Genomic DNA, 27,161 nt, shown 5'->3' with positions numbered 1-27,161 from the left:
TTGATTGACTCCGGACCGGACCAACCTCCTCGTTTATCGTCCGTGGAGGAGAAGCCTGAGCACCGCAACCACATCATGTTCCCCTATTAACTTGCATCCCGAACAGTCGACCAAGCCCACAAATTGTTACAGTGAAGCCCCGCACCGTATCCCTGCTCCTAGGGCGTCTGTCACGTGGAACGGGGTAAATGGATAAATAACGATATGTTTACAGATGGCACTGGGCGAAGCGAAAAGTGTGGGGGGGTGGTAGGAGGATATGGGGTGTGTGTGTTTGCATGTATCGCTGATTTATATGCGAATTTTTATATGCACAGTTAAGGTGGCACATATCCGGGGGCTGGGAACGGAGGAACGCAGAGAAGATCCGACCCAGGAGACAACTCCTTTGGCAGTTGTCAGTTGCCTGTTGCCTCGGCAAACAAACAAATGCGGCGGCGTCTGAAGAATTTGTATGCAAACAAACGGGACATACGGCAAACACCCGGCAACTGGCAAACATGCAAACAAACAAACAAACAAACATGCTCACGACAATGTTTTGTTTCAACTGCGTAGGAATGGCAAACGTCTTCAAGGAGAGAGTCAGAGATTTTCATTTGTCGTTGGTGTTTTTTTTTTCGGGACTTTGGCTTAAAGCTTTAAGCAAATTCTTAGCCATACTTGAACTGCAAAACGGCAAATAGCTGCTCATTTTTAATGCATACTTCATAAATCCTTGTCATAACTTTGTTAGCCAAGTTGCGTTGTTGCCTCCGCCACGCCATCATCCGCCAGTATTGCCCACCCATCTGTCCCCCTCGAGTTTGTCTTCTTGGCGTTGCGTATACGCAACGTTGGTCGCGCCACTGCAATTTTATGGCTTATGGCCACGCCCCCAACCGGGAAACTATTTATCTGACATTTATATGCAACGGCACTGCGAAAGCCATCAGCCATATTGCTAAGTTTTAGATCGAGAATCATCAATAAGCGTCGACAAGGATCTTGCCTATACATTTTTCATAATGACTGATAAAACTGAGATACTCCGAAGTATCAGTAAAATGGTGACGATTTTGTGCTTCTTTTGGTTTCATTGAGAGTACCCTTTCATTCACACTACATCAATTATTATGGTCAACGAAGGAATCTTCAACTTCCAGCAATTTGGCTCTGAAAACGATTCAACTTCAATTAGCATTTAAGCATTACAATGACCCAAGTCTGGCAGATGCAACGTTTTCCTTAGCTTTGGCCATCAGTGGGCGAAAAAAGTTCTTCAGCTAACCGGAAATATTTTAATTTCCGTCTTTGCTCTTCTTTTTTTTTTGAATACAGTTGCCAGCTTTTAGGCGTTTCCGTTTTTAATTGCGGAGTTTCCTTGTTTTCGTTTTACCCATGAAATTAAAGTAAATACTTTAAGCGTTTGCCAAACAGTAAAAGCCATCACAGAACGGAGATCGGCAAATAAAATGCGAGAAGAACTCGTTGGAGAGTAGCGTTAAAATTTGCATAAAATGTTTTAATTCACCCAACCGGGCAGGGATGTGGACATACCAAGTACCCCCTTTTCCTGCCCGCATTATGTCCAGCTTGACATTTTAAAGACAACATCCGCCCCTCGCGGCTTAATTGAATTGTTTAATGGAGTCTTACGACAACAGAACAGAAAAAGAGAAAAAAAACCAAGCGAAAAAAGGAGCGGAAACGAAAAGGAAAAATCAAAACGGCATAAAATAAAATGCGGGTCGAAAGCAGATGCTTTCACCTTTCCTTTCCGGCCCACGGCCACTTTCTCCGCCCCGTTAATTTAACGCCACTTGGCAGTCGTAAAAAATGCCAACAAATTGTCGCCTTTGGTCAAAAGGAAAGAAGACCAACAAAGGGCCACAAAAAACCAGAAAAAAAAATCGAACCGAAAAAAGAAGCAAACACTTAAAAGGTAAAACGGATACATTATGATCATCGTTATCAGGTCCCCAGCTGTTATCAGCTTATCGGTCCGGCTCGAATGCAGCGCATTCAATTTGCCATTTTATTAACCTGTCTGGGAACAAAAAAAAAACTACCTTCCTCAACTTCATCAGCCGGGTGAAAAAGTTTCGCACAATGGCAAAAGTTAAATCTGTTCACATTATTCAAGCATTTACGTGGCTTAATCCTAGAAAAACTTTTACGCCCCACCAGCAGAAAACGACAGGCAATATTTATCCGTTTGTATTTTCCATAGATTTTCAATACAAACCAAAAATCGGCGGGGGTGTGTGTGCCACTGGGATTTGATGCCCCGAAAAAGTATATTTTTGTAATTTAAAGTTCCAGCAGCATAACTATGCCGAAAGCGATGTAGTCACGTCTGGCAATAAAAATGAGTGTATACCCTTGGCATATGCAAACGGGCTAAGAACAGCTCTAGTTCAACGCGTGCCTGGCATTTCCTTCCAAGTGCTCCTCCAGGTGTTTCTATAAAGTTTTCGCCCATAACTTTGTCGGAAATTATTCGAACTGGATCGTAACCAAGTTTATCCTTGTTTGCAGCCAAGTTCAGAAGCGGAAAATCAGCTTTATTGCGGGTCCTCATTGGTTTATTGTTTCAATTGTAAAGGGATAGTTCATATTAATGATTATATACACATATATGTATTCAAAGTTCCAGTTATGCATTTTAAAGAACTTATGAAGTTTTGCTGTAGTAGCTAACCGGTTTCCCTTTTGTCACTTAAAGTGTGTGCAAACAATCAGCATACTGGCCACAAATATGTACAAACTTTGCCTTCTACCCCTAACTAACTGTCATAATACGTGCTCTAGATGCAGCAATAAGCATAATAACACAGGGGAAAAAGGTCCTGTAAGGACAACAATGCCGGGAAACAGGAGCTTCAACTTCGGTTTGACTTCGGGCCAGGTCAAATGGTTAACAGCAGCAAATCTGGGAAAACTTACAAACGACTCGAAGTGAACTTTCCCCCTCACGGCTGCTGTCGATGTAAAATTGTGTGTGAAATCGGAAAATTAGTCCCCAAGGAAGTTCGTCGCAGGCAAAGCCCGAATATGAACTGCGATGCCGGTGACGATGGCACATATTTTTCGGATGGAAAGCTTAAAGCGGCTTTAAGTGGTCATGAGCACGCCTCGTTGAGCAAAATCTGGACCAGGACCAGCACCAGGACCAGAAATTGGACCACCCCGAACGGAACTAACTGACTCGGCATGCGGTTGTTGGATGACTTTGCGGATTCCCTGTTTGTGTAATTGCGGGCCTTCGGTGTTGTTTGCCCATCCCATGACCAGTGGGCACATCGAAACTGTGGCTGTTTTCATAGGGTTTTTGTACGGAAGGCACTGGAATTTGGAAGGAATACGATGCTATTGGAAGGGGCGTTGCTTACGGCATGTGCATATGAATCCATTGAAATAATTAAATGGTGTGTCCAAGTAAACTATGTCAAAGTGTACCATAGAATCAAGAAATTATTTTGGATAATATTTCGGTTGCACAATTACGCAACTCAAATTTACCTTTTAAATTGCATGCTATTGTAAGCATCGGTTTTTAAATAAATTTATCAATTACGTGGGAAAATCGCTAAGCCAAATATGACCCAGAAAGTGAAACCCCGTGCCGTCTCACATAATAGCGCTAAGATCTTATCAAAATAAGCCAATTGAAGAGTGACCAAGAAAACCAGAAACAAGCCAAACATGTAACACATACCAATGGTGTAACCCGCCTGAGCCGGCGATCGACCAATTACAAAAGCCAAATGCCAACGTGCTGCTGCCAACAGCTGCCACTTGATAATGGGCCCGAACATCATCCACTTTTGGCCTAATGCGAAAAGCAAACAGAGGCCAAAAGACACACACAAAGGCCAAAACCGAAACTCACACGTGCCGTGGAGAGCGCAGCAGCTTCTAAAATGAAAAGTGTTAAAAACTTTTACTTTCAATCCGAGCTGGTTTGTCCGACTTTTTTCCCCTTTTCTGTTTGGTTTTTTTTTTTTAGTTTGGTTTGGTTTGGTTTGGCCTAGAGCGAAGGGCCAAGCCGGCATGTAAATTAGCTTTTGAAGAGCCAAAAGCCAGAGACGCTGGCCAACAAGTGGCGCGCGCTTGTCTCCGTCTCGCTGCGGGTAATTATATTGTGGTCACGTCCCGGCGAGGCATCTGTTTTATGGAGTGTTACACTTTAACGCCGATCTGCAGAGCTCTTAGCCCAGTTGAAAGGAAGGAGTGCTGCTAATAACAACTCGGGGTAAATTGAAAAGAGCTCACAGTTGGCCACTTCCAGCAAGGACTTACATTCCATCAAGAACTTGACTTTGTGGCGGCCAACGTGGCGTATGATTAATAAATAGTTATCGAGAGTATCAAACTGAAAGCAAACTTCTGTGCTTTGCACTTAATACAAATGAGATTTCATTGCAATTCGTTGGTTTGCATTCATATTACATATTCATATTAAAATGAATTTTCATTATTATTAGGCAGCTCGAATTTAAATTACTTCAAATTTAGTTATTGAAATAACTTTCTGTATAATTAAATCACTCATTTAAACGATGATCTTATGGCTTTATTTGAACTTTTTTAAATCACTCTCAGCTCGCAGATGAAAGCATTAATTTCAGATGAATTGGCATACAACGGCGTAATTATTGGCATTGCTTTTGATTACTGAAATAAATCACTCGGTGCAATATTATTTGCCCGTGAAATGTATCTGCCAATAAGCAGGCTACCCACCTGCCCACCTGCCCAACTGACTACCCACTGCCCACATGTGATTACTCAAATTGCTACAATTAGGCCGGCTGGGCACGTGACGCTGACAGAGGGTATCATCTCCATTGGGCCACCAAAGTTCCCAGATCTTGGCCCTGGGTTGGATGGATAATGCGCCTAATGACAGCTGGAATGATGGGCGAGCCGGGGTTATGCCATTATTAATTTAAATTGCCCATGGACATCGACGCGGTGGCAACAGGAAAGGGGATTACTCTGGGATTGGAACTGGGCACACACACACAGCTAGTGTGGCCAACATGCAAATGCCGGGCACTAATGCAGAATTCAATTTGAATTTTCACTGTGCCAAATTGTTTGAGTTAACACTCAAGTGATTACACTGGCATTTCACACGTCTGCGCTGATAATTCGATAATATGTCAAGCCCCTTGGCATTACAATGGATAATTATATTAGATAAAAGTGTATTTCGTATTTTTTTGATTTCTTAGGCCATTAACAATAATCACCTTGTAAAGAATATCTTATCCTAGACTGGTTAATATTCCTCTATCTTTTAGGCAATCATACTAATGTTAGCTGACTTATAATTACTTTTAGGTTTGCAAATTAAATTAACTCATGCAAATGAGGCAATTTAAACGGTTTCTTTAAGTACCGGAACGTTTTCTTTAAAGCCCGTTTAAGTTTTGATTGATTCCGTCATAATGCCAACTGTGGCCAATTTCAACTTTGTTCACTTCGCCATACGAAATTCCACTTCGTCTTTTTTATCAGTCCGCTTATTTTGGTTTCGCGCATATCACCTGCCATTAAACCGTATAATTTGTTTTCTTAGGTTTTTTGCTTGTTGTTGGATGATGAGTTGTGTTTTTTTTTTTTCTGTGGATTTCGAGACAAAAAGTGTCTGCCACTCGCCCGGCGTCGCCTTTTGGCTCACCTCATCCATCATCTTTGTCCAGAATGATGACAAGTGCAACAACGAGCTCAGAACACTCAAAAAACTCATTTGTTGTCATTTGTCCGTCTGTCAATCCGCCCATCCGCCGTATTTTTATTGTTTTTCATTGTTTTTGCTTTCGTTTTGAATGCCATTTAAGCGTCAATTTGAAATCGCATTCGCAACTGCCTGACTTACGCGCCGTTGGTTTCTCGGTTTCCGTCGAAATTCCCCATGGAAACAATGGAATTATCAGCGGAATATATACATATATACTAAATCATTATGTCTATAAGCATGACGGCATGTTCTTGTTACCAATTTTGAGTTTCGTACGACATGCATGCTAAGATCGGATTGCTAGCACATTCTTATTTCTTCGAATCACCAATTGCTTGTCATTCAAATTTATTAAAAGTACTATTGTAAATTGATTTTTTTTACATATTTCTTTCAAATGTTTAATGAGTATATGCATAATCCTATGAGTTTTAGAATCAACTTAAACAAATTTCGTGTTTTGCAATTTTATAATTCATCTTGAAGCTGGTCCCTTTGGAAACCAGATTGTTTCACGGCTCGCAGACTCAAACAACTTGGCCCCAATAAAATTGCAATTACACTCACAATTCATGGGCCTGGAATTTCTTTATTGCGTTCGACTGAGCAGAAGTCATGTCAAACTAGCACATTTTCCTCTGTCTAACTAACCGCAAGCAAACTGCTTAGGAAAACTCAAGGAGCGAGCAGATGAACCGACCGCCGCAACGATTTAAACGCTCGGCGAAAACTCAGCTAAGGGAAAATGCGGCGGAAAAGTGAGGTGCGGATGGAGCCGGGAAAGCCACTTGGTGGAAATGTAATAATGATGGAAAACATTTTCTGGCCGGCGCTGAAGTTGAGTAGTTTATGAAGTGTAGGCGACGGCGGGCCAGACAATTTTCCGCAATTTCCACGCTCCTTGGCTCGACTTGCCCAGCATGATTTGTTATTGCTGTTGGTTTCGGCTATATAGGCGCGTTTATAGCCGCTCGTATTTATCAATGGTGTTAAGTATTATTAATAGTAGTGCGGTTTCAGTGGTGTGGTTACCCAGGGCAGGCTGTCAAAAATTTGGCTTCAACTCGCGCTGTTTTTAATGGATATTTAGCTGATAAAATCCAGCCTAAAGTGGGTGTCTTCCAACCAGGGACCCCCCGTAAATCCTCTCTACCAACGCCTGTGGCACTGAAAGCGATTCTAGGCGGTGGATCTTAGCCGGCAATTCGCTTGTTTGCCAGCTTGTTTATAACAATTCGACGGAATTGTGCTTATCATTTATCACGACAAAATAAAAGCAACATTAATTTATAATCAATGACATTTATGGGTATGAATCAGCAGCTATTGCAGCGGCAAATCGCGTCACATTTACAGGCATTTGCATAATAACTTTCTGCCTTGCGGAAAACAATCAAAAGCTAATTTACAATGCAATTTCACAGCCAGCAATTTATTGTCACTCGTCCGAGACAAAAAAAAAACAAACAACAACAACAAAAGAATGAAGGAGAAAAACAAATATAATTCAGCGGCTTACAGAATTTAAGCACTTGCACAACGGACCCAAGCGAGGAAGCTGACAAGAAAATCTAAAACAAGATCTCCGCGGTGGCGTATACGTAATCTGACCGAATCGTGTCACCCGAGTCCCAGACAAATGTCAGCCGTCCCAGCGACTGCTCCACATTATGTGCATAATCATTTTGCTCATTTGAAACGTGTTGGCCAGCCAAAAATTAATGCAAAACACAAAGTGCGGGTTGGGAAGGGGGGACAAAAAAAAAAAAGAAAACCCGGAATAGTCCCAGAGACCCAGAGACAATGGAAAGTCGAGGAATTAGCGCTGCGTTCCACAATGAAAACAGAGCGCAAAACGGGAAGCTGTTCCACTAATTGCAGCGTTTCGGATTTCATCCATGTGTGTCTGTCTCGTTTCTGTTTCTATTTCTATTTCTGGATTTCGAGTCTGATTCTAGTTCTGATTCTGATTTTCTGCCTTGCATAACGAGCAACAAGCCAAAGTGCTTAAAGGGGCTAAATGAAAGTCGCAGACGGCGTAGATGATTTCAGAATACTTAGCTAAGTGCGAGGCGTACGGGAAAACTGCACTTGCGATGATGTGGACACACAGCTGGTTAGCTCTTGGACTCATCAAGGAGTGGGTGCGATGGAAAGGCTTTAAGAGTTTATAATCTTGGGGATGAATGTGCAACGATCACTCAGCTAGCTATGAATCTTTAATGAAATTAAATTTTATTTAATAAATAAAAACTATATCCAATTTAAAAACTATTAACGAAGAAAGTGAAATAAATCGACTTTAAAGTCTAGAGTTCACTCCTCCCAGTTGAACACCGAAATAAATGTAAATAATTCCCCCATTTTTGGCGCCAAAGGATGGGGAGCAGCATATGCAGTTCCCTTAATGAGCGCTAGGAAAACAATTTAGAGTTGGTTGTACGTAAAGGGATACATGGGTCCCATTTTAAGGAAGGGAAAACTCACAGTAAAGGATGGCCGAAACAGACATAATAAAACTGAACCACTGGGCGTATGATTAATGACCGAACATATTTAATCATTTTTCATGCCAAATGACATGAACCGAGCTCAAGAGATTGTGTTGCCAGCGAAGCCTTTAAGTTGGACAATTTGAGGCAAAGTTGGAGGGGCAAATGGAAGATGTACGGGTACACAAGGCATGTCAATCGGAATTATACGCCAAACTGGACAATCAACGGGCGTAGACAAAACGGATGTCACTCCATCTTGTGCTCCACTTCGTTTCGCTTTGGTTTCCCAATTGGGAGTCGCCTCCAACTGGGCAAACAAAAAAGCCAAACTAAAACTAAACTCATTTAACTTTGCCGTATTTTGATAGCATTTTACCTTGGCCAACAGCAGAGGCGGCTGAAGCCGCACCAGCAACAGGAACAACAAACAACTGTTATCAAAATGTCATTCATTCAAATATGTACCCAGTGTCAGGGGGCGAAGGGCAACTGCCCATCACCTCATCTCACCCCTCGCACCAATCCTCCAGCAAATGCCTTTCCGCTCCTGGATACACTCTGCAAAAATCCGAGAACAACATAATCCAATTACATTTGTAAATTAAAACATGAAGGCAATTTGCATTTTCGTTTCATTAAAGGAAGATCCCGATAGCTGTGCACAAAGTGGAGGGCAGTGTTCGTTAATAATCTGCACAAGCATTTTTCTAGAATTAAAGTGAACTATGAGGAAAAATTCTTGGAAGCAAGTTAAGCTACAAAAATATTTACTAATTAAAGTAGTGCAAAAAAACTTTAAAAAAAGGCATTCCGGGAAAATGTTGAAGTACAATTTCATTCAAAACATAATAAAGATACGTATTTATCTGTTGACGCTAAAATAGGGATATGTATTTAAAGAATGAATAGAATTCAAGTTTTTGTTGTTTTAGCCATGTTGCAGTACTATACAAGGTAGTTAAAAAATCCATTTTATGTTAGTAAAACTTATATCAAGGCTTAATTTCTTATTCAAATTTCATATAGTCTAAGCAATAAAAACACTTAATATAGCTGTCAAAACTTTGGTAATCTTAACACACCTGTGCTTGTTTGCCTCGGGTCAAGTGAACAAACTAAAAAAGAACATGTTTGATATATAGATGTAAAATCCTTTCACCTTCGTAACTTTCAAAAATGTGGGCGTTGTGGAATTTACAGATTTTGGGGACCACATAAATAAATGCAAAATATTTTAAGCCTTTCAAATGTGCGTGGGTGTTATGGAACTTTATTTCTTATGAGCCCGGATTTTCAGGATTTCCCCGCCGATTTTTTGCCCCAGTGCAGTGCATTCTATTCAATGGCCTTTGTTGATTTTCTATCTTCTCGCATTTCACACTCGTGTTCTCTACTTTTTCGCAGTGCCCGCCATGGAAAGCAGCAGTGCATCCTCCGCAGTCGTCACGGTCGCGGTCACGCCGAGCATCCTGTCGAGCAGCTCCAGTGGCGGCAGCGTAGGCGGATTCCACGGCCTCGCGGCCAGCTCCACGGAATCCCCATCCTCCGCATCTCCGGAGCAGCAGCAGCCGCAGGGTAAGAGCCGAAAACTAATCCCATACCGCCACCCACACCCAAAAACTAAATGGCAAACAATGCGCCGCGTCGCGCTCCATTCAAATTGCTTATAGGCCAATGCCTGCAGGATGGACTTTGGGTGGCCGAATCCGCGACCCGTTGCCAATACCAAACTAGCTGTCGTGCCATCCAGCGCACTGGCCACTGCTGCCCCGATTATAAATGCGGTAAGTGAGAGCGAATCCATGCCGGCGCACCCACTTTCGGATGCATTTATGCAAATCTCCACTGCGCTCCTTTTCCAGATTGCGAAAAGGATGGCAAAACTTATGCCAATGGTGATAAATTGGTTGCCCCGGACACGCCGTGCACCGTGTGCTACTGCAAAGGTGAGTGCATCCAGCTGTCTGCCAATTAGCCGAGAACTGGGGGTAATTATGGTGGAATCCTTGGGTGTGCAGAGCCTTGGGAAAGTTTTATGACCTCGCTTCATATAATTCCTTATGCCAAATAATGCACCTAACATTTCTGATGATACAACGCATGGGTAAAACTTTAAGATATCAAAAAAAATTTATTTAATCTGTAAATAAATAACTATTTTGGTTAGATCATCTCCACTTTTCGGTACCCAAGAGCTTCAATGTTTTTTCTTTGTAGTGTAGCAAATATTGAATGACACACACCCTCATTCAGCAATATTTTCGTAGAATTTTCGACTATTGGCATAAACACACTCCATTTGTTGCAGGCGGCGAGATTGTTTGCAGCCCGGTGACCTGTTACCGGCGAGATGACTGCATGCCCAAATACGTGCCCGGTCGCTGCTGTCCGCAGTACGACAATTGTCCAAGTGAGTTTGCCAATGCTGCATGTTGATCAACCAGTGGGTTCACTAAATCAACTCGTTTCCCCAACACCCACAGTTCTCGATAATAATCCACCGCTGGCCAGCGAACCCGTGAGCAGCTCGACTACTACCACGGCGAAACCGATGGCACTGGCTCAGCCGGCTGGATTCAACTGGAACATCACCATCAAAGAGATCACCAAGCCAACGGAGATCCGCATAACCGATGACAACAAAGCCAAGCCATCGATTCCGACCAGAAAGCAGAGCAATTTGATGCTCACCACCGAGGGACCTGCAGCACCAGTAACCAGCAGCTCCCTGGACACCACCACAGCAGGATCAGCAGGAGCGACGGGAGCAGCAGCAACAACAGCAGCAGCACCGGCAAGCAGCAGCACTGCAGCAGCAGCAGCAACATCATCCGCGACGGCAGCAACACCAACGGACTCGACAGCAACACCAATGCCCAGCCAAGACGGCAACCAGAAAGCACTTCCAGGCGGCACCGAGAGCTTAAAGCTCATCGCCTCGGTTGGCTACATCGAAAGACCCCTCTCGCCTAGCAGCAGCATCATAGTGGAGCAACAGGTGAAGCCGCTGGTCACCTACAACGCCGACGGACTGCAGCCGCTGACCAGCAACGATCCCAGCAAGGTGAACATCAAGCGGGAGTACACCACCGAGGGATCCACACTGAGCACCAAGAACTACGAGGAATCCGCACTGCCCATATTCGTGCAGAATGGCTTCAGGGATTCGCTGGTGGAGCCGTCCGATGCGGAACTTGAACCCGATACGGCGGGCAGTGATAACATTTACCACATCATATCCACCACCGAGGGACCTGGAACCGTTATCAAAGTGACCACGGATGCACCACCAAAGCCCAGCGAGACCTCACCCACCATCCAAACCGTGATCAGCCCAAACACCACCAAGTCAGACGTCGAGAGTAGCTCCGATTCCGTCGCAGTAAGCAGTGAGATGCCGCCAGTGAGCTCCACTCATCACATGGACGTGGATGATGATGTACCTCAAGTGGAATCCAATCCAGCCTATCCCTCGCTGCCCGAGGACGACTTCAGTCTGCGAGACGTAAACTTTCCGCTCGTCGAGCTGGAGGACATAGCCGAGTCCGAGAAGGATGAGCCTCGGAGCATACCCAGCCCCTTTGAGGTGGACCACAGGCATGTGAAACTGGCGACCGATACCAGCCTGGATGGCAGTGGCAGCGGAAGTGGTGGTGGCGACATCGATCTCTACCAGGATAAGTCTTCTACCACCGAGGAAATGATGGCGTCCGGCTCATCCATTCACGAGAAGAGCTCCCTGGTGCCACTGCTGATGTACAGTGGCGAGGATATATCCGGGGAGACGCGCATCCAGAACGGCAGCGATCTGCAGCTGGAGAAGATCAGCCAGGGTGAGGAGGTTGAGCTTGGCAGTGGGGAAATCAGGGAGCCCGTCACCCCCAAAACCAATGCCGTATCCACGCTGGAGATCGATGAACTGGGCTCGGGAGCGGGCCAGGTGGGCGGTGTGGATCCCAAGGCCGATGCCAAGAGCCTGAAGCTGGACGAGAGCCAGGAAACGGTGGCCAGGACCAGTGCCAGTGGACTGGACAAATCGTCGGCGAGGGCCGAGAAGAGCTTTGTGGAGCGGGCCCTGCCATTGGGGCGTCTATACCTCCAGCGCATCTACTGAGGATCGCCGCCTGGAGTGGCTCTACTTGACATATTTAACCCTTTTATTGTACATACGGACACCATGGGGCCTAGTGGCCTGCAAAGCAGCGAATATCCAACCATTCAAGTGAGCAGAATGGCGGCAGATTGTTAGGTTTAAGTAGCCAGAAGAAAGGGGAAGAAGATTCCATTATCATTTCCATAGACTGCATAGAACGACCTTTGAATTTATCAACTTTACGAACGTAATCATTAACTAACTAATGTATGATTAGCAGATTAGCAAAGCTGGGCTCCCCAAATGCAATAACGAAATGTTTCCATTATCTGGCAATCCATATTGCTTAGTTATACTTCTAATTTATACGTACTGAGCTAAGTGCACTGAAAACAAAATCAACCATTGTCCCCCACATTTGAAAATCATCGAATAAGTCGCAACATAAACGAAGGAGAAATTATTTAACTTGTTTTATCCCATCATGATTTTATTTAATTTGTAATTTATTTCATAACGAATGCAAATGATTTTGAGAAATGGTTTAATGCAATGGCCAACTGTGTAGTCCTCTTTGAATTGAAAAGCTTTTAAGTTTAGACTGAATATGGCAAAGTTTTAATTTAAAGCAATTTACTCCTACTTTAACCATAATTTATATACAATTTAAACTAATTTTACTTTGACATTGAGTCTTGATAATTATCGTTGGATTTTCCTAGAAAGGAAAATCAAAAGCTCGAGTGAATTTCAAAGCTGACGAGCGGAGAAAAGTGTCAAAATGAAAACGCAGTCATTCTTTAGTTAGTACGTACGAGTATAATAAATAATTAATTACCTATATGAACATAATTTATTTAGGCGATGATCGTGCACACTATCACTCACACACATACCACACAGAATTTTTGAGATAATTAAAATATATTATGAAAATACTTTAACTAGCGTAAATTTAGATTGAAGCTCATTTAACAATGTATGAAGTACGAAATAAAAATGAGGTAATTCTAAACACACAAGATAAAAGTTTTAAGTGGTTCATATCATATTTGGGAATATTTATTACCACAAATGATGCAAAAATCAGGGCCCTATAAAATACCCTACGATCATCGGACCCACCCAGATGTTATGCAAGCAGCCCCTCTGTACCTGCGGGCATGCCACGCCCCCTCCACGTACAACTCATTACACATGCAAGTGCATGTGGCGGCAATTACCAGAAATTAAATAAACAAACCGAAGCCCAGCAAAAAGCAACAAAATACAAAATACAAAAAAAAATAAATAAAAGTCCGAGGAAAACAATCACGACGACAACTGTTGCATCACGACCGCAGCACAAAAGTTGCCGGCGGGGCAACCACTCGGGTTACCAGCGACTCCATCGCCATTCCCATCCCCGGGTTACGTAACAAGGTTGAGGATAGGATACCATGCCATGCGATAGCAATGTGCCGACTTTTATTGTTAATTCGTATGCGCAGCGGGATCAGCGAGGAGAAAGTCGGCGAAGATCGTTAGGAAAAAGCCACAAATCAAACCAATAAATCACTCGTTTCGATTCGAGAGTTCGTTTGCAGAGGAACCAACTGGTTTTCGGGGAGGATCACTTTCGCTTTTAATATTTTTTTCGGATTTTTTTTTCCAATTGTTTTGGGTGGTAAATAAACGCTGCGATTAAATACTTGTAATGTTTTCGTTTTATTAGTGAGAAACTTAACAATGAGGACGAAATGCAATGAGCTAACCAAGGAAGTGGTCCTACGACTTAGTTGCGACCGATCTGGTCGACCTGGGACTGCAGGTTGTTTATCACCTCGGAGGGCACCTGGTCGCCGAGGATCTCGAAGAGATTGATGCGCTGGTTGCCGGGTATCTGCTCGTACGCGCCCAGCTCGATGCCCTCCTGCACGTTCTGGATCTGGGCATCCTTGGGGATGAGAAGCGTCTGCTGCGCCTGCCGGATCGCCTCGTTCGTGTAGGCGGCACCCTCGCGATTCTGGGGCAGGGATTGGGCACCAGCCAGGAGCAGGGCGAGCATCGAACACAGCGCGAACACTTTCATTTTGTGGGTTTTCTCGAGGGGATTCAACTGCAAGAGATGCACGGATTCAGTGGCGCTCGATGCGGACTGGATTTGGTTATGGTCTTACCTTGCGCGCGTCGTTTGTTGTAATGTTTCGGCTGCGCAGGCGCAATGCCCGTTTTATAAGCTGAGCTGCGCCGCTGGAAGCCCCGAAAATCTGGAAAGCTTTAACTCTTTCATTTCGCTTCGTTTCTGGTTTTTTGTAAAGCCAAAATGGTGGCACAAAGTAGTAGTACCGAAAAAAAGTGTTATTACTTCCCAGCTTAATATCCCCATCGACCCATTAAGGTGAATACATTTTTTATTGGAAATTTTTTATTTTCTTGGGCATTTGTCCAATTTTGATGCGAAGGTTAAGCGCCACTTCAGAAATGTCAAGTGGCATTTAACCTTCCAGTGAACACTCGGCCGCAAAGTGGTCTTTCAGGTGCTATCTGGTTCATATTAATAGCCTGAACGTAAAATATTAACAATTACCAGTCTTTGAAGATTGAAGAGTCATTTACAAATTGCCGCCGCGGCTGTGCATTTTTTGGTTTCTTATTTTTCCATTTTGCGTAAGACGATCAAAAGGAAGAGAAGCAGTTAGTGGCTAAATTACAGCAAATCATCTGCGCCTGATTTGCTTGCAAAAAATATTTAATTATCAGTATTGCGAATTGGCTCGTATCTCTGTAAGATTTTTTTGTAATAAAAAAAAGGAGAAACGACAAAGCAGTGGTTATGCAATCAGCGGTTTTTCGAATTTGATGAGTAATATTTTAGAGAAACAAAATCAAAGTGATTAGAAATACCATACACTCTATTAATATCTTTTTATTTGTTAAAGTAATCGGCAAATTACACTTAAGCAAGCTATTATAATTATGCATAGTTTTAACGCACCAAAAAATTTGAATTTAAAAACTCCGCTTAGTAGTAACGGGTGATAACAAGACGATAAGGCATTTCGATAAGAGCACAGCGATAGCAATGCGATAACTCTTATTCCGGCATGCGCTTCGGCGTTTTTTAGTGTTTTTGCATGTATTTGTTGCATTTACCATCGTTCGTTTAAAAACACGCTTCTTTTCAATTTAATTTTACACAACGATCTCCCGAAGGAAGAACCTCTAGTTTAGTGGTCAACACCTTGTACCACCTGCAGGAGTTAAGTCATAACCGTAGCAAACACACGCGGGAACACCCCAATCCCAATCCAGCCAAAAAGAAACGCACGTGGGCCAGGAGATGGATGTGGATAACGGCGAGGGGCAGGTGCAGGTGCACCTGAAGACCAAGCAGGAGCAGTGAGTGTCCATCTAGAATCTCTATCAGTAGAAGATTTTAATCAAGATACCCTATTTCAGCTATGCCGTGCCTGATGTGCCCTATGCCATCGATGGCACCGTCACCACCGTGGAGCTAAACACATTCGTGAACGCACTGTTGCGTCAAAAAGATGGCTCTTCCGACACGGACTTCGACTTCCTGGTGTTCGATGAGTACCTGCGTGGCCGGCTGTGCGATCACCTGCGCGAGAAAGCCATCAGTTTCGAGGACGCCATCGAGATCGAGTATGTGGAGCGGTTCCCGGCGCCAGAGCCACAGGATTGCCTGCTGCACGACGACTGGGTGTCCGCGGTGAAGGCTAGAGGAAAGTGGATCCTCTCCGGGTGCTACGACAACACCCTGAATTTGTGGACCAACAAAGGCAAGCACATTCTCACTATTTCTGGTCACACGGCGCCCATCAAGGCGGTGGACTGGATATCGCTGGACGAGGAGACGGGACGTTTTGTGTCCACATCGCAGGATCAGACCGCCATGCTGTGGCAGTGGAACGTGGGCTCCAACTCGGTGGAATGTGTCTCCGTGTGCAAGGGCCACGAGCGAGGCGTCGACAGTGTCAGCGTGAGTCCGGATGGTCTGAGATTTGCCACGGGCTCTTGGGACACGATGTTGAAGGTGTGGTCAGCAGAGCTGGACGATGCAGTCGAGGGCAGCTCAAAGCGGATGAAAGAGAGCGGTGTGAGAGTGAGTAGTCTTGCCATTTATAATTAGACTTGTAATCAGCTTTACAATTCCTTTCAGACCCCCAAAATTACGCTGCAGGGACATCGTGAGAGCGTATCAGCCGTGCAGTGGATGGATGCTACCACTCTGCTAACTGGCAGCTGGGATCACACACTCAAGGTGTGGGATCTGAGTCTTGAGGGCATCAAGACCGAAATATCCACCAACAAGTCCATATTCGATGCGAGCTACTCAAAGCTGAATCGGCTGATACTGACTGCTTCGGCGGACAAGAATCTGCGGCTCTATGATCCTAGGACAAACCGTAAGATCTAATACTCCAATATCAACAATGGAACTTCCACCTAACCAATATAATTCGGATCTTTCAGAGGGATCAGTGGTAAGGAATACCTATCTGGGACACAATGCCTGGGTGCAGACCGTCATGTGGTCCACCACGGAGGAGTTCCTATTTGTCTCCGGCGCTTATGACAACCAGAACAAGCTGTGGGACTGCAGGAGTCCCAAGGCCCCACTGTACGATCTTCTGGGTCACGGTGAAAAGGTCCTGGACATCGACTGGTCCAATCCCAAGTACATTGTATCTGGTGGTGTCGACAACACGGTGCGCGTATTCAAATCTCGCAAGGCGCTAGCGGAAGAAGCGGAGACGAAGTAATCCCAAAACTTGTAAACTTTTTATAAATACAAAACTAGTTTAAACTTTAAAGTAAATATTGAAAGATTTTACATCTGGGGTGTTACACTTAAATTATCGAAGTGGGTGAAGCAGAGAGGTATTCAAAGTGTATTATACATGGTGTAAATATTCTTGTTTTTTATTTCATTTACGAAATAGTTAGATTTCAATACTTGAATATTATTTTTATGGTATCCGCTTCCGAGTTGCCACAGTGCTAGAAAAGGCAAAAAACGGTTGCCAGAAGCCGAACATCGATAGTTCGCTAAGGATGAGCGGACAGCGCGAGCACCTAGAGACGGACCCGGACCGATAGCTGGCTACAAACATACAAATTATCGAGTTTCTAACAAAGATAAAGTCGGCTCTGCGTCGCCTCGTAATTTGCCAACTGTAATTTAGCGAAATAACAACGATCGCGACCGTGAGCCGCCGAGGAGTTTGGAGCGCCGACACTGCCACCCACCAAGGACGCCAGCGGAACAGCCGTGCATCCACTGCGAAGGCCGTGTGCGCGAGAGTGCGAGCGAGAGGGCAGCAGGCGACACAGGGAGAATCATTTTCGCAAGTGTTGTGATAGAAAAAAGTGAAAGAAACTGCAATAGTGAGGTGTGTATAGTGCTTCACGGGCTGGTCCCAAGATAGACCCCACCTAATCAGCGTCCAAATTCCGCGAAATTGTGCAATCGAGCTGCAGGCGGCGGAGTCAGCACCGTCATCATCATCCTCCGCCGTCGGCGGCGGCATTTTGCAAATGTCTGCTGATTGATTTTTTGCGGCATCCAGCACATGCTCTCGAAACTTTGGGGGCAAATGCTTGTCCAGCTATCACCTAATCCTGTCCAGCATCCACTGGCCTGACAACGAATCCCATGCAAAACCCACTTTTTACTGTCGGGGGTTTGCCAAAATGGCCGCTGCTCAATAGAAATGCGTGCGTTTGTGCGAAAAAAAGCAAACCCCTGTCATCATAAAGGGGCACAAACTGGGTGGAAAACCAGGTCAAGGACCCTGGGGAAGCCCCGTCCAAGATTCGCGTATAATTGCCGACTCCACTGGCCATACTTTTCACATCAACTACATTCGTACGCACAAAGTGCAGGCAAGAAGGGATTTCCCTTTAAAAATAAATGTGAATCCCAAGTAGGCTTTGGCTTCATATTTCACCAGTTTTCTATGGAAATTCCCTGCTGAACATAGTGGATCGTTTACATAAACCATTATCTAACCAAACATCAAAATACTCATTTCAGTTCGAAGAAACGAGACCAAAAATGTCTTCAACCCCAGCAGCGGGCAGTGCCGCCGAGGTGGCCACCTCCAGTGCCACCTCAAATGCGCCCAGTGCACCCAGCACAACGGCCAGCAACGTGAGCAATACCAGCCAGCCGACGACTGCCGGAACTCCGCAGGCACGTGGCGGCAGGGGCAGCAACGCCAACGGTGGTGCCTCCGGGAGCAATGCCGGTGGCGGAGATGAGCCGCGAAAGGAAGCCAAAACAACGCCCAGGATATCCAGGGCGCTGGGCACCTCGGCCAAGCGCATACAGAAGGAGCTGGCTGAGATCACACTGGACCCACCGCCCAACTGCAGTGCCGGGCCCAAGGGCGACAACCTGTACGAGTGGGTATCCACCATACTGGGACCACCCGGATCCGTCTACGAGGGCGGCGTCTTCTTCCTCGACATACACTTCTCGCCGGAGTATCCCTTCAAGCCACCCAAAGTCACGTTCCGCACGCGCATCTATCACTGCAACATCAACAGCCAGGGCGTCATTTGCCTGGACATACTCAAGGACAACTGGTCGCCGGCGCTGACCATATCAAAGGTCTTGCTGTCAATTTGCTCCCTGCTCACAGACTGTAATCCAGGTGAGACTTATTTTTTTTAGACTTTGATATACAGTGTCGTGTTCTCCACTTTGATTTAACTTTTCCTAGGACTGTAGTAAATATGATCTCATGTTTATATCATGTGTCTTTACAGCCGATCCGCTGGTGGGCAGCATTGCCACGCAATATTTGCAGAATCGTGAGGAGCACGATCGAATTGCGCGTCTCTGGACAAAAAGGTGAGTTGTCGCTGGAAAAGCGAGTAAACAAACTTAGTAATCTGTGTGCTTGTCTTTTAGGTACGCAACATGATGCGTAAGTTTTGGCAACGTGCATGTACCACAAACCGAAAACTGCAACAACAGAAACGAAAATTCGCATCTTGCAACGGAGAAAGTCTATTTTATAAATATATATTAAAGTACGATAACTACTAAATTAACAGTAACAACTACCGTAACACGAAAAGCAACCGCCAACAGCCAGTCGATCCAATCCAATCTAAATTCAGTCTATATTTATATCACGTTAATACAGAAGTTGTAAAAAAAAAAAAACATTTGGAGATTTCTTGAGTTGTATTTTTCGGAAACTAGTTTTGTTTTTAATTCGCTTAGCAACCGAAAACATTGTAACGAGTCACATTCGATGAAAAACTGCATCATGAATTGCACATTGACATATTAAACTATAAACTATTCAACTGCATAATAAATATAAATACAATTAGTTTACATTATATGTGTACAGTGTTAAGTGAAAATGGAGCTAAACGAGTAAAGAGAAAAGCCTATTTTAATGCGTAATGCGTAATATTAATGCAACCAATGTCAGGGCAGTAAACTTCGTAAAAGATGATTTTCATTCAAAAAAAAAAAAAAAAACTGGCCACAGCAAGGAAAATTCTCAACAACAAAAGACTAAAAATGAAGTGGTAAACGAAAAACGAAATAAATCTATGTATACAAAACTTAAGACAACCTATTCCAAATTCCAAAACAAAATTAAATAAATTTGTGTTATTTATATATGAAATCGGATTCGGTTTGATTTTTTAATGTGATATTTTTAAGCGTTCGAAATTTGTTTTTTTGGTCAAATACTACCTTTCACTAATAATGATTTTAGACTTGAACATTAAAAAGGCTCCACCACAGCGAAATTTGTTATTTTAAAGAAAGGCAATTACGAGTATAGTGCTGATATATAAAGGAAAAGAAAAGAAAAAAAGAATATAAATAAAAACCAACTTCCTACTATTTTGTAGTTTTAATGACTAAACCAGTCATCGTCGTCACTTCATTGAAAAAAAAACTGAGAACAAGATTTCGTAACAAAGTAATTGTAAGTTTTTTTCGTAACCAAAACAAAACTGAAATCGCAAATGGAAAGGAACTTAAATAAAAAATATTATAAAATTACTTTTCGACTCATTAATCGGTCCACAGGTAAGGCGATCGCTATGTTTAAGTTTTAGTTTTATTTGATATATCTTTGTTTATATAAAATACGTTTTTCATTACACAATTAATCGTAAATATATATATCCTCACGCTTCCCCGCACGTGGAACAACACAACGAATCTTGGCTAGCCCCCGACCTAATCCGCAGGCAACCGGCTTACAGATACATGCCGTTGACCAGGAAGTCCGCCTCCTGTGAGTAGGGCGTCTTGCCGCCCAGTCGTCGTGCCCTCCGCGTCACCGTCCGCATCCTGCACCCGATAAGAATGGCCAGCGCAGCGGTGACCAGCAGGCCCAGAGTCAGCGAGAGGACCGCCCCGCCAGGTCGCTCCGAGTGACCGTCGTGATCGCGGAACTCCATCGCCAGGTTGTCATGGATCATCTTGTACTGCTCGTGGACGGGGGAAGCGGGAACCGGCAGGGCTGGAAGGGATCCCTCCGGTTGCAACTTGTTTTGCTCCAGGGCAAGTTCAATGGGATCCTTGGCCGTCTTCGTCTTGACCTTCTTGTGTTTGTGCTGCTTCTGTGGTTTTAAAATGAATGGTTAATCTTAATCTATATTCATTCATCAGATCTTACCTTTTTTGGTGCCTCCGTGTACGTTTCCTCATCGTAATCATCGTAGTCCCCATCTGCCGCTGGACCCTGATTTTTCCCAGCTACGGGTGCTGCATTTAGGACTGGCAACATGGCTTGCTGCGCAGCTGGCGGAGATTGGATGGCCGGAGCAGCGGCGGCATAGACATGACCAGATTGCTGGGGCATCAGGGACTGCGACTGCTGCACGGGCGACTGTTGCTGCGGAATTAATGGAGCCTGCTGTGGCCACACCACACTCGCTTGCACCTGCTGCTGCTGTTGGCCAGCTGGAGCCTGGAGTTGCGCCGGCTGCTGTGGCATGTAGATTCCTGTGCGTGACATCCCGTATACAGCCTGGTTGGCCTCGTAGCCGGGCAGTTGCAGCGTTGGGGATTGCCCCTGAACCTGAACCTGACCTGCTCCCGCCATCTGACCCGGAACCTGGAGTGGCGACGGCGGTGGACCCTGTCCGTTTGCGGGCTGCTGCAGCTGGAGGCCGCCTTTATGGCTAAATATGTGGCTCTGTGCGTCTGTAAGAAAGCGGAGGCGAAGGCGTCACTAGGAAGCATGAAGTGTGTGTATCCCGGTTAACGCACAGCTAATTGAATTAATTACGCGCAGACAGAGGCACTGCACGCATAGGGCACAAGCATTCGTAAATCAATTTCGAGCGACGGCAGCTCCCATTTCACACAATGAAAACTGATGGGCTATTTGCGATTTTCCCAGCAGAAAAGCCCTCCGGAACAAGGGAGCGAGTGTGTCGTGGCCAAGTGGCCATGGCAGTGGGATCATTGCGTGCACTGTGCCGGCCATTTGTGTGCTAATGTCGCACTGGAGCGCCGTAGCCTCCGGGTATCACTCCCCATTCCCTGTCCTCATAAATATTTACTCAGCTTTTAGTTTTTGTTGGGCTGGAGTGCCTGGCTAGAACTAATTGCTCCTGGACACTCAATCGAGTTTAATTAACAACTTAATGCAACTTAGTGCAGTGCTGCAGCAGCTTTACTGGGTTGTGAGGCATAAAATAAAATAAATTATATAAAAAAAATGAAGAAAAGCCCTGTATGATTGCCAATCATAAGTTTGTTAGCGTTGAAGATTCTATAGATAAGACAGATATCATCAATTGGGAACTACATCGTATACTACAGCTGCAAAAGTTTCATTTCCTAAACTTTGTTGTGTTAATAATCATTAAATCTAATCTTTGACACATCATATGCTTTTAATACATCCTATCAACTAACTTCTAATCTTAACTATATTTTCCTAGACCCCTTATCTATACTAACCCGTGTTGATGATCTCCGTCTTTGGCTGCGATGATTGTTGCTGCTGTTGCTGTTGCAGTTGCTGCTGCGGCAGCTGCTGCTGCCCTTCGGCAATCATCTTGCGGTTGGCCCAGGCAGCGGCATCTTCACGATTGTTCACCATGGGCGGTGGAGGCGGCGGTGGCGGTGGTGGTCCCAAAACAATGACATGTTGTGGTTGCTGCTGCGGCTGTTGCTGTTGCTGCTGCGGTTGCTGCTGCTGCATCTGCTGGGCCACGACCTGCTGTGTCTGTTGCACGTTCTGCACGGGCACATACTGCGACACCATCGGCTTCACGGGCTCCAAATTGCTGCTGGTAGTGGCCGGTTTTGTGGCCGTCGACAGCACGATGTTGCACTGAAAATGGGGTTAGCAATTAACGGTTGAGGGAGTGTGTGTATTTGGCTGGAGGTGAAAGTGCAACTCACTTCCGGTCCCTCGTCGCTGCCATCCTCGCACTGGGGTATTCCATCGCAGGCATTGTACACCGCGATGCACTCGCCGGAGTGGCAGGTGAACTGGAAGCGTCCACAATGCGCGGCGGGAACTGAAAAAGTGGTTACGTTAGTTTCTCGAAGGGGAACAATTTTAAATAGTAGGTAATCAATCGTAGGAATTTTTAGATAATATTTTTAGTTTAAGATTGATTTAGATTTTAAATTCAAATTGTTCTTATATATATTCTAAGCTTCAAATCGCATATACCCGTGATTTCTATAAAGTACAAGGTATCGAAAACCCGACCACAACTCACCACTTTGCGATTGGTAAACTGGCGACTGGCCCACTCCCAGACCCACTCCCGTTCCCGTTCCCGTTCCCGATGTGGGAGCCACCACTGCGGCGGTGGAAACAGTGGGCTTGTCGCGCGCTTCCGGCTTTAGCTTCAGGTTGCTCAGCTCCCATTCCTGCTGCGACACATTGTTGCTGGGGATGTGGGGCAACTGCGGACGCGGTGTGGTCACCAGCTCACCGACTGGCTTTGGCTGTGGATTCAGCACGGCACTCGTGTAGTTGGCGTGCCTGGTGAACTTGCAGCGGAAATCCTCCGGAGGACCGCACTCGAAGAGGTAGCAATAGCCACCCGCCTTCCGCTCGAAGATGTACACATCGCAGGCGTCCGTCTCGCAGCACAGCCTTTCGCATTCCTCGATGGTGTCCAGCTCAATGCCCTGGAGGTACTTGCCACCAATCGCCTGCGACTCTCCCGTGCGAATAATGGTGTTCTTATGCACATCAAAATGACCTGTGGGCAGAAGTCGAAAGAAACTCCAAAAGTTCGTAAATGCTCTTGTGTTGAAGTTTGTGGTCTTCTATATTATTAGGTGATTATTGAGTTATTATGGCCAAAGACACACAAACAAAAGACTAAAACTAATTACCAACCATAAAGCTGGATGTGGCTAACGAATTTGGTCTCACCTATGCACACCTCCAGATCCATGCGTTTGCTAAGCCGGTGCTCCGCCGGCGAAGATTGCAGGTACTCCAGGTACTTCACCTGCTCCGCGGTGGCTGCTGCTTCCGCGATCATCAGCAGGAAAGGCAACGCCAAGTTGGCAATCATTTCGCTGGCTAATGGTTATTTTTGCGGTTTTTCGAACGCGACTGGGCCTTTTCACTTCGGGCAGCTGGCGGTCACAGTTCACTTGGGGATTTCGGGGTTGGAAAGGCCGAGAAAGCGAAAGAGGCTTGTCCGAGGGCTTGCCGTGTTTACAATTTGAACACGCCTATTGATTTTTGGCCTTTTTGCGGGCTGCAAAAAAGAATCACCACAACACGCGTTCCTTCAATTTACACTTGAGCACGCAAATATCAGTTTATGATATGCGCTTTTCCATTATTTCGATGATTATTTTGATTTTTCGCTTGGTTTTCTCTGGATTTTGTGGCAAATACACGATGGCTGGCGAAATGTAAACCAATGGAAGTCGTTCGGAAAACTGGGAAACCCTCCACGAGCAGCTTTTTCACCCCCAGCTACATGGAGCTTTCCTTATCAGCTGTTCGTGGTGGGTGTTTTGGTATCGATAGCTATTCCAACATCCCCCTTACGTTCCACCATATGTTTGAGCTTTCAACCCCAACCTTGGAGGTCCTGTAATGTATATTGTCAATTGGTAACAACAATATCCGGGGATGTCGACACGCCGTTCGCAGCATTCTCTGTGTTTTGAAACTGCAAACGTGGCCCACACAGAGAGAAAAAACTAAGAACATAGAATTATTAGGCTAGATACGTAACTTTATAAAGGTTATAGAGTTATTTGTAAATCTAAAGTATCTAAAATTGGAATATGCTATCTTTTTAATACCAAAAATCCGTTTTACCTCTTTCAATTATATTTCATATATTTTAACTTTTCTAAGAGCGAAAGATTTCTGTGTAATATACTTTATAAATGTATAATCTAAGCTCCCCTTCCGTGTAACAATGAAAATCGATAAAAGCTTCTACCCTTTGCCTACAGATACCTTAATAATTTAACCGCAGCTGTGGGAATGGCAGTAGGTGGTGCTGGTGGTGGTTCACCTTTGTGAAAAGACGATGGTTGATGGAACTCAATTACAGCAGGTTTCATCGCACAAGTTTGTGCGATACCATATGCACACGGTATGATGATATGCCCATATACATACGTATGGTTTCATGTCATTAGGACCTCTAATGGCGAGTTGCTAATTGCAGGTCCTGTCGCAGGACTTCGTGCGCTAACAGCACCCTCGACGCATGCGCCGCTTAGTCGCACAGCTTAAAGCCGCTGAAGAGGCAACTTAGAAATGTTAATGAAAATAAAGCGTTAAGCACTCAGCTGCATCCTGCAGCCTGCACCCTGCCGCCCATTAAAACACCCGGTCGACTTGCTGCACAAAAGCCCAGCGAACACAAAGGCGACGGGAGCAGCATGCAACCCCTTTGGGGCAGTTGCAAGACAACAACACAATCACAGTGGCGGCGGCGATGGGGGAAGGGGAATTGGAAAAAGCCAAGGGTGAGGGGGCTGTCGTAAAGGGGTAACAGCATTTGGAGCCATAAAGTGGGCGAAATGCGAAAGTCTGGTAGCAACATAACAAAAAACCATTGCATATTTCACGGAGTCACGTCACCCAAGTGGGCATCCTCGCCACGTATGTACGAGTATGTGTGTGTGTACATTTTGGGGAGCTTCGAGTGCAACGTCTGCACTTTATGAGTACCCTGTAATTAATGGCACACAGTTGCTTGAACAGAAAATTAACTTAAAGCGAGATATAATGCAAGATATAATGTGCAATCCAAATTTAATTGCTTCATTTTCCATTACTAAACACTGGTCATGTGTAAGGTATTAGAAAAATGCAATCCCTGTGCCATTTTCACCCTTTAAAGTGGCACAACTAAGGGAGAATGCCAACAGCTCCGCTTGCATTGCATCTTCAGTTCAGTTTTTGCTGCCACTGGCAATGTTAATGCTTTTAATGCAGGAGCAGGAGGCGGGACAGGAAGCAGGGCGTGGCACTCGGGAAGTTGGGGGTTGTTGCAGAGTGTTTGGCTGGTGATTGCATCCAACTAAAAAGTGATTTGCATTTATATTTAGCACCGAACTGAAATGGTAGTGGTTGTCTTTGCCTCTAATTGCTGCAGAAAGAGGGACTTTTTTTAAAGCAATTATCCGTATACCTTAATCATTTTCCAGTCAAAGTTTTTGTCTGCCACAAAGCATTTGCAGAATGTCGGCCTCGTTCGACGAATTTCCAAGAATATTGCACGAGCTCGCATGACTTGTGGGAGTTTGTGCTTTTCAACCAATAAGGGTTATTGACACAAGTGCACAATGCCCCAGTCGCAATGTGTATGCTTCTTATATCCTGGCATTTGTATCTATTTATTCCTGCACTTCTGCTGCCCAAAGTCTGTGGGCTCCTTCACATTTATTTGCGTTAGCCGAGCAACTTATTCGCTCATGTCACAGACGTCGAGACGCCAAAGTTCAATAACATTGAAGTCGGGAGGAACGACAGAAAAATTTAGAAAATTCCCCTGTCACCGCCGGGGGCGCAGCTCCCAAAATCCAAATGACTGCCAGGACTCGTAAAGCATTTCGGACAGAAAGGACATGTGCACGTGCAGCCAGCGAGCTCGTAAATTCTCCACATTTAACGAAATGGAAATTTCGCCAGACGAACCACAAAGAAGGCAGCCTGGATGGCCAGATGAGGGACTCAGGCGTTGGGAATGGGAAATGGGCAGTGACAAGACGTGCCGGGATCTTCATCCGTCGCCAGGTGGACCAAATGTACATAAATACATACCTGATGGTGTTTTGTATTGTTTTGCATGTGGCCTTGCCGTCCAAAAAACGTGTTTTCATTTTTCGCCAGAAAGCTGTTAGATGCTGCTTCTTTCCCTATTTAATTCCCGCACTTGTGCCTAACAAAAGCCAAACTACTAACACTGCGAATGAATGAATCTCACAGCCTGTTCCAACTTAAGCAGAAGCGCAAACTAACCAACAAGATATATGAGTTTCGTTTGGATCAGAGGCTTCATAGAGGGGGTATCTATACATAAAGATCCCCCATCGGTAGGAAAACTAAGCCTATGAGCTTAGCATAAATAAAGCTTAAATGGTTGGACATGATATTAAGTTAAAGTTAAAACAGCAAAAGATAATTTTATCGAGCTTGCGACACGAAAAGAATGAAAAATTAAATGGTTGGCCAGTTTACATAATAGAGCTTTAAAAACAACTTGGACCGATCACGCAAGAGAAGAAAATGTTGAAAGATATAAAAGTTAAAATCCATAAATAAGAAGAAGAATTTCAAATAAAGATCGAAACAATCGAACCGCGTAGATAAATCAAGACAATATGAAA

The 27,161-nt window shown here is 44.7% G+C and overlaps 5 protein-coding genes across 12 annotated transcripts in view; 3 read left to right on the top strand and 2 right to left on the bottom strand.

Annotated features, from left to right (window-relative positions):
• CG31869 (uncharacterized protein) overlaps positions 1-13,337 on the top strand; it is a 29,072-nt gene extending 15,735 nt beyond the window's left edge. For 2 of the 3 annotated variants that reach the window (NM_001144343.3, NM_164944.4), the window contains 5 exons: positions 9,631-9,801; positions 9,897-10,010; positions 10,089-10,172; positions 10,535-10,636; positions 10,710-13,337. In NM_001144343.3, the coding sequence (NP_001137815.1) occupies positions 9,631-9,801; positions 9,897-10,010; positions 10,089-10,172; positions 10,535-10,636; positions 10,710-12,340 (2,102 nt within the window). In that variant the 3' untranslated portion in view covers positions 12,341-13,337. Of the gene's footprint in view, positions 1-9,630; positions 9,802-9,896; positions 10,011-10,088; positions 10,173-10,443; positions 10,637-10,709 lie in introns of all 3 variants that reach the window. The other variant, NM_001144342.3, reaches the window with a different exon arrangement.
• A 667-nt stretch (positions 13,338-14,004) lies between these two features.
• On the bottom strand, positions 14,005-14,507 carry CG17127 (uncharacterized protein). 2 transcript variants are annotated; one of them, NM_001144341.3, is made up of 2 exons: positions 14,479-14,507; positions 14,005-14,417 (listed from the first exon to the last, which is right to left on the bottom strand). In NM_001144341.3, the coding sequence occupies exon 2, from the start codon at positions 14,388-14,390 to the stop codon at positions 14,094-14,096; it is 297 nt and encodes a 98-aa protein (NP_001137813.1). In that variant the 5' UTR covers positions 14,391-14,417; positions 14,479-14,507; the 3' UTR covers positions 14,005-14,093. The 2 variants fall into 2 exon arrangements, with proteins under 2 accessions (NP_001137813.1, NP_609453.1); NM_135609.3 differs by lacking the exon at positions 14,479-14,507 and having other exon boundaries at positions 14,005-14,444.
• A 915-nt stretch (positions 14,508-15,422) lies between these two features.
• Positions 15,423-17,141, top strand: CG6724 (uncharacterized protein). 2 transcript variants are annotated; one of them, NM_001273434.1, is made up of 4 exons: positions 15,423-15,700; positions 15,761-16,421; positions 16,485-16,731; positions 16,799-17,141. In NM_001273434.1, the coding sequence occupies exons 1-4, from the start codon at positions 15,642-15,644 to the stop codon at positions 17,086-17,088; spliced, it is 1,257 nt and encodes a 418-aa protein (NP_001260363.1). In that variant the 5' UTR covers positions 15,423-15,641; the 3' UTR covers positions 17,089-17,141. The 2 variants fall into 2 exon arrangements, with proteins under 2 accessions (NP_001260363.1, NP_609452.1); NM_135608.3 differs by having other exon boundaries at positions 15,761-16,427.
• Positions 17,142-17,368: 227 nt separating this feature from the next.
• Positions 17,369-20,365, top strand: Ubc2 (Ubiquitin conjugating enzyme 2). 4 transcript variants are annotated; one of them, NM_001298885.1, is made up of 4 exons: positions 17,369-17,718; positions 18,363-18,984; positions 19,100-19,184; positions 19,245-19,812. In NM_001298885.1, exons 2-4 carry the CDS (start codon positions 18,384-18,386, stop codon positions 19,255-19,257), a joined length of 699 nt encoding a protein of 232 aa, NP_001285814.1. In that variant the 5' UTR covers positions 17,369-17,718; positions 18,363-18,383; the 3' UTR covers positions 19,258-19,812. The 4 variants fall into 4 exon arrangements, with proteins under 4 accessions (NP_001285814.1, NP_001260362.1, NP_477137.1 ...); NM_001273433.1 differs by having other exon boundaries at positions 17,436-17,718; positions 19,245-20,365; NM_057789.4 differs by having other exon boundaries at positions 17,436-17,718.
• Positions 20,366-20,403: 38 nt separating this feature from the next.
• On the bottom strand, positions 20,404-24,259 carry CG6495 (uncharacterized protein). Its single transcript, NM_135607.3, has 6 exons — positions 23,725-24,259; positions 23,057-23,548; positions 22,731-22,849; positions 22,284-22,659; positions 20,989-21,518; positions 20,404-20,932 (listed from the first exon to the last, which is right to left on the bottom strand). The coding sequence occupies exons 1-6, from the start codon at positions 23,867-23,869 to the stop codon at positions 20,567-20,569; spliced, it is 2,028 nt and encodes a 675-aa protein (NP_609451.1). The 5' UTR covers positions 23,870-24,259; the 3' UTR covers positions 20,404-20,566.
• Between the last annotated feature and the right edge of the window lie 2,902 nt (positions 24,260-27,161).

This window comes from Drosophila melanogaster, chromosome 2L (assembly GCF_000001215.4).
Source record: "Drosophila melanogaster chromosome 2L".
Classification (NCBI taxonomy): domain Eukaryota; kingdom Metazoa; phylum Arthropoda; class Insecta; order Diptera; family Drosophilidae; genus Drosophila; species Drosophila melanogaster.
The sequence above is the reverse complement of the archived record's forward strand: the minus strand, read 5'-3'. Positions and strand labels throughout refer to the sequence as shown.

Coding starts and splice junctions, on each gene's coding strand:
- CG6495 (NM_135607.3), bottom strand. CDS start 23,869: ATGATTGCCAACTTGGCGTTGCCTTTCCTGCTGATGATCGCGGAAGCA. Junction 22,660..22,730: donor GCAGCGACGAGGGACCGGAA/GTGAGTTGCACT, acceptor CCCCATTTTCAG/TGCAACATCGTGCTGTCGAC. Junction 20,933..20,988: donor ACACGGAGGCACCAAAAAAG/GTAAGATCTGAT, acceptor TTAAAACCACAG/AAGCAGCACAAACACAAGAA.
- CG17127 (NM_001144341.3), bottom strand. CDS start 14,390: ATGAAAGTGTTCGCGCTGTGTTCGATGCTCGCCCTGCTCCTGGCTGGT.
- Ubc2 (NM_001273433.1), top strand. CDS start 18,384: ATGTCTTCAACCCCAGCAGCGGGCAGTGCCGCCGAGGTGGCCACCTCC. Junction 18,985..19,099: donor GCTCACAGACTGTAATCCAG/GTGAGACTTATT, acceptor GTGTCTTTACAG/CCGATCCGCTGGTGGGCAGC.
- CG6724 (NM_135608.3), top strand. CDS start 15,642: ATGGATGTGGATAACGGCGAGGGGCAGGTGCAGGTGCACCTGAAGACC. Junction 16,428..16,484: donor TGAAAGAGAGCGGTGTGAGA/GTGAGTAGTCTT, acceptor AATTCCTTTCAG/ACCCCCAAAATTACGCTGCA. Junction 16,732..16,798: donor CTATGATCCTAGGACAAACC/GTAAGATCTAAT, acceptor CGGATCTTTCAG/AGGGATCAGTGGTAAGGAAT.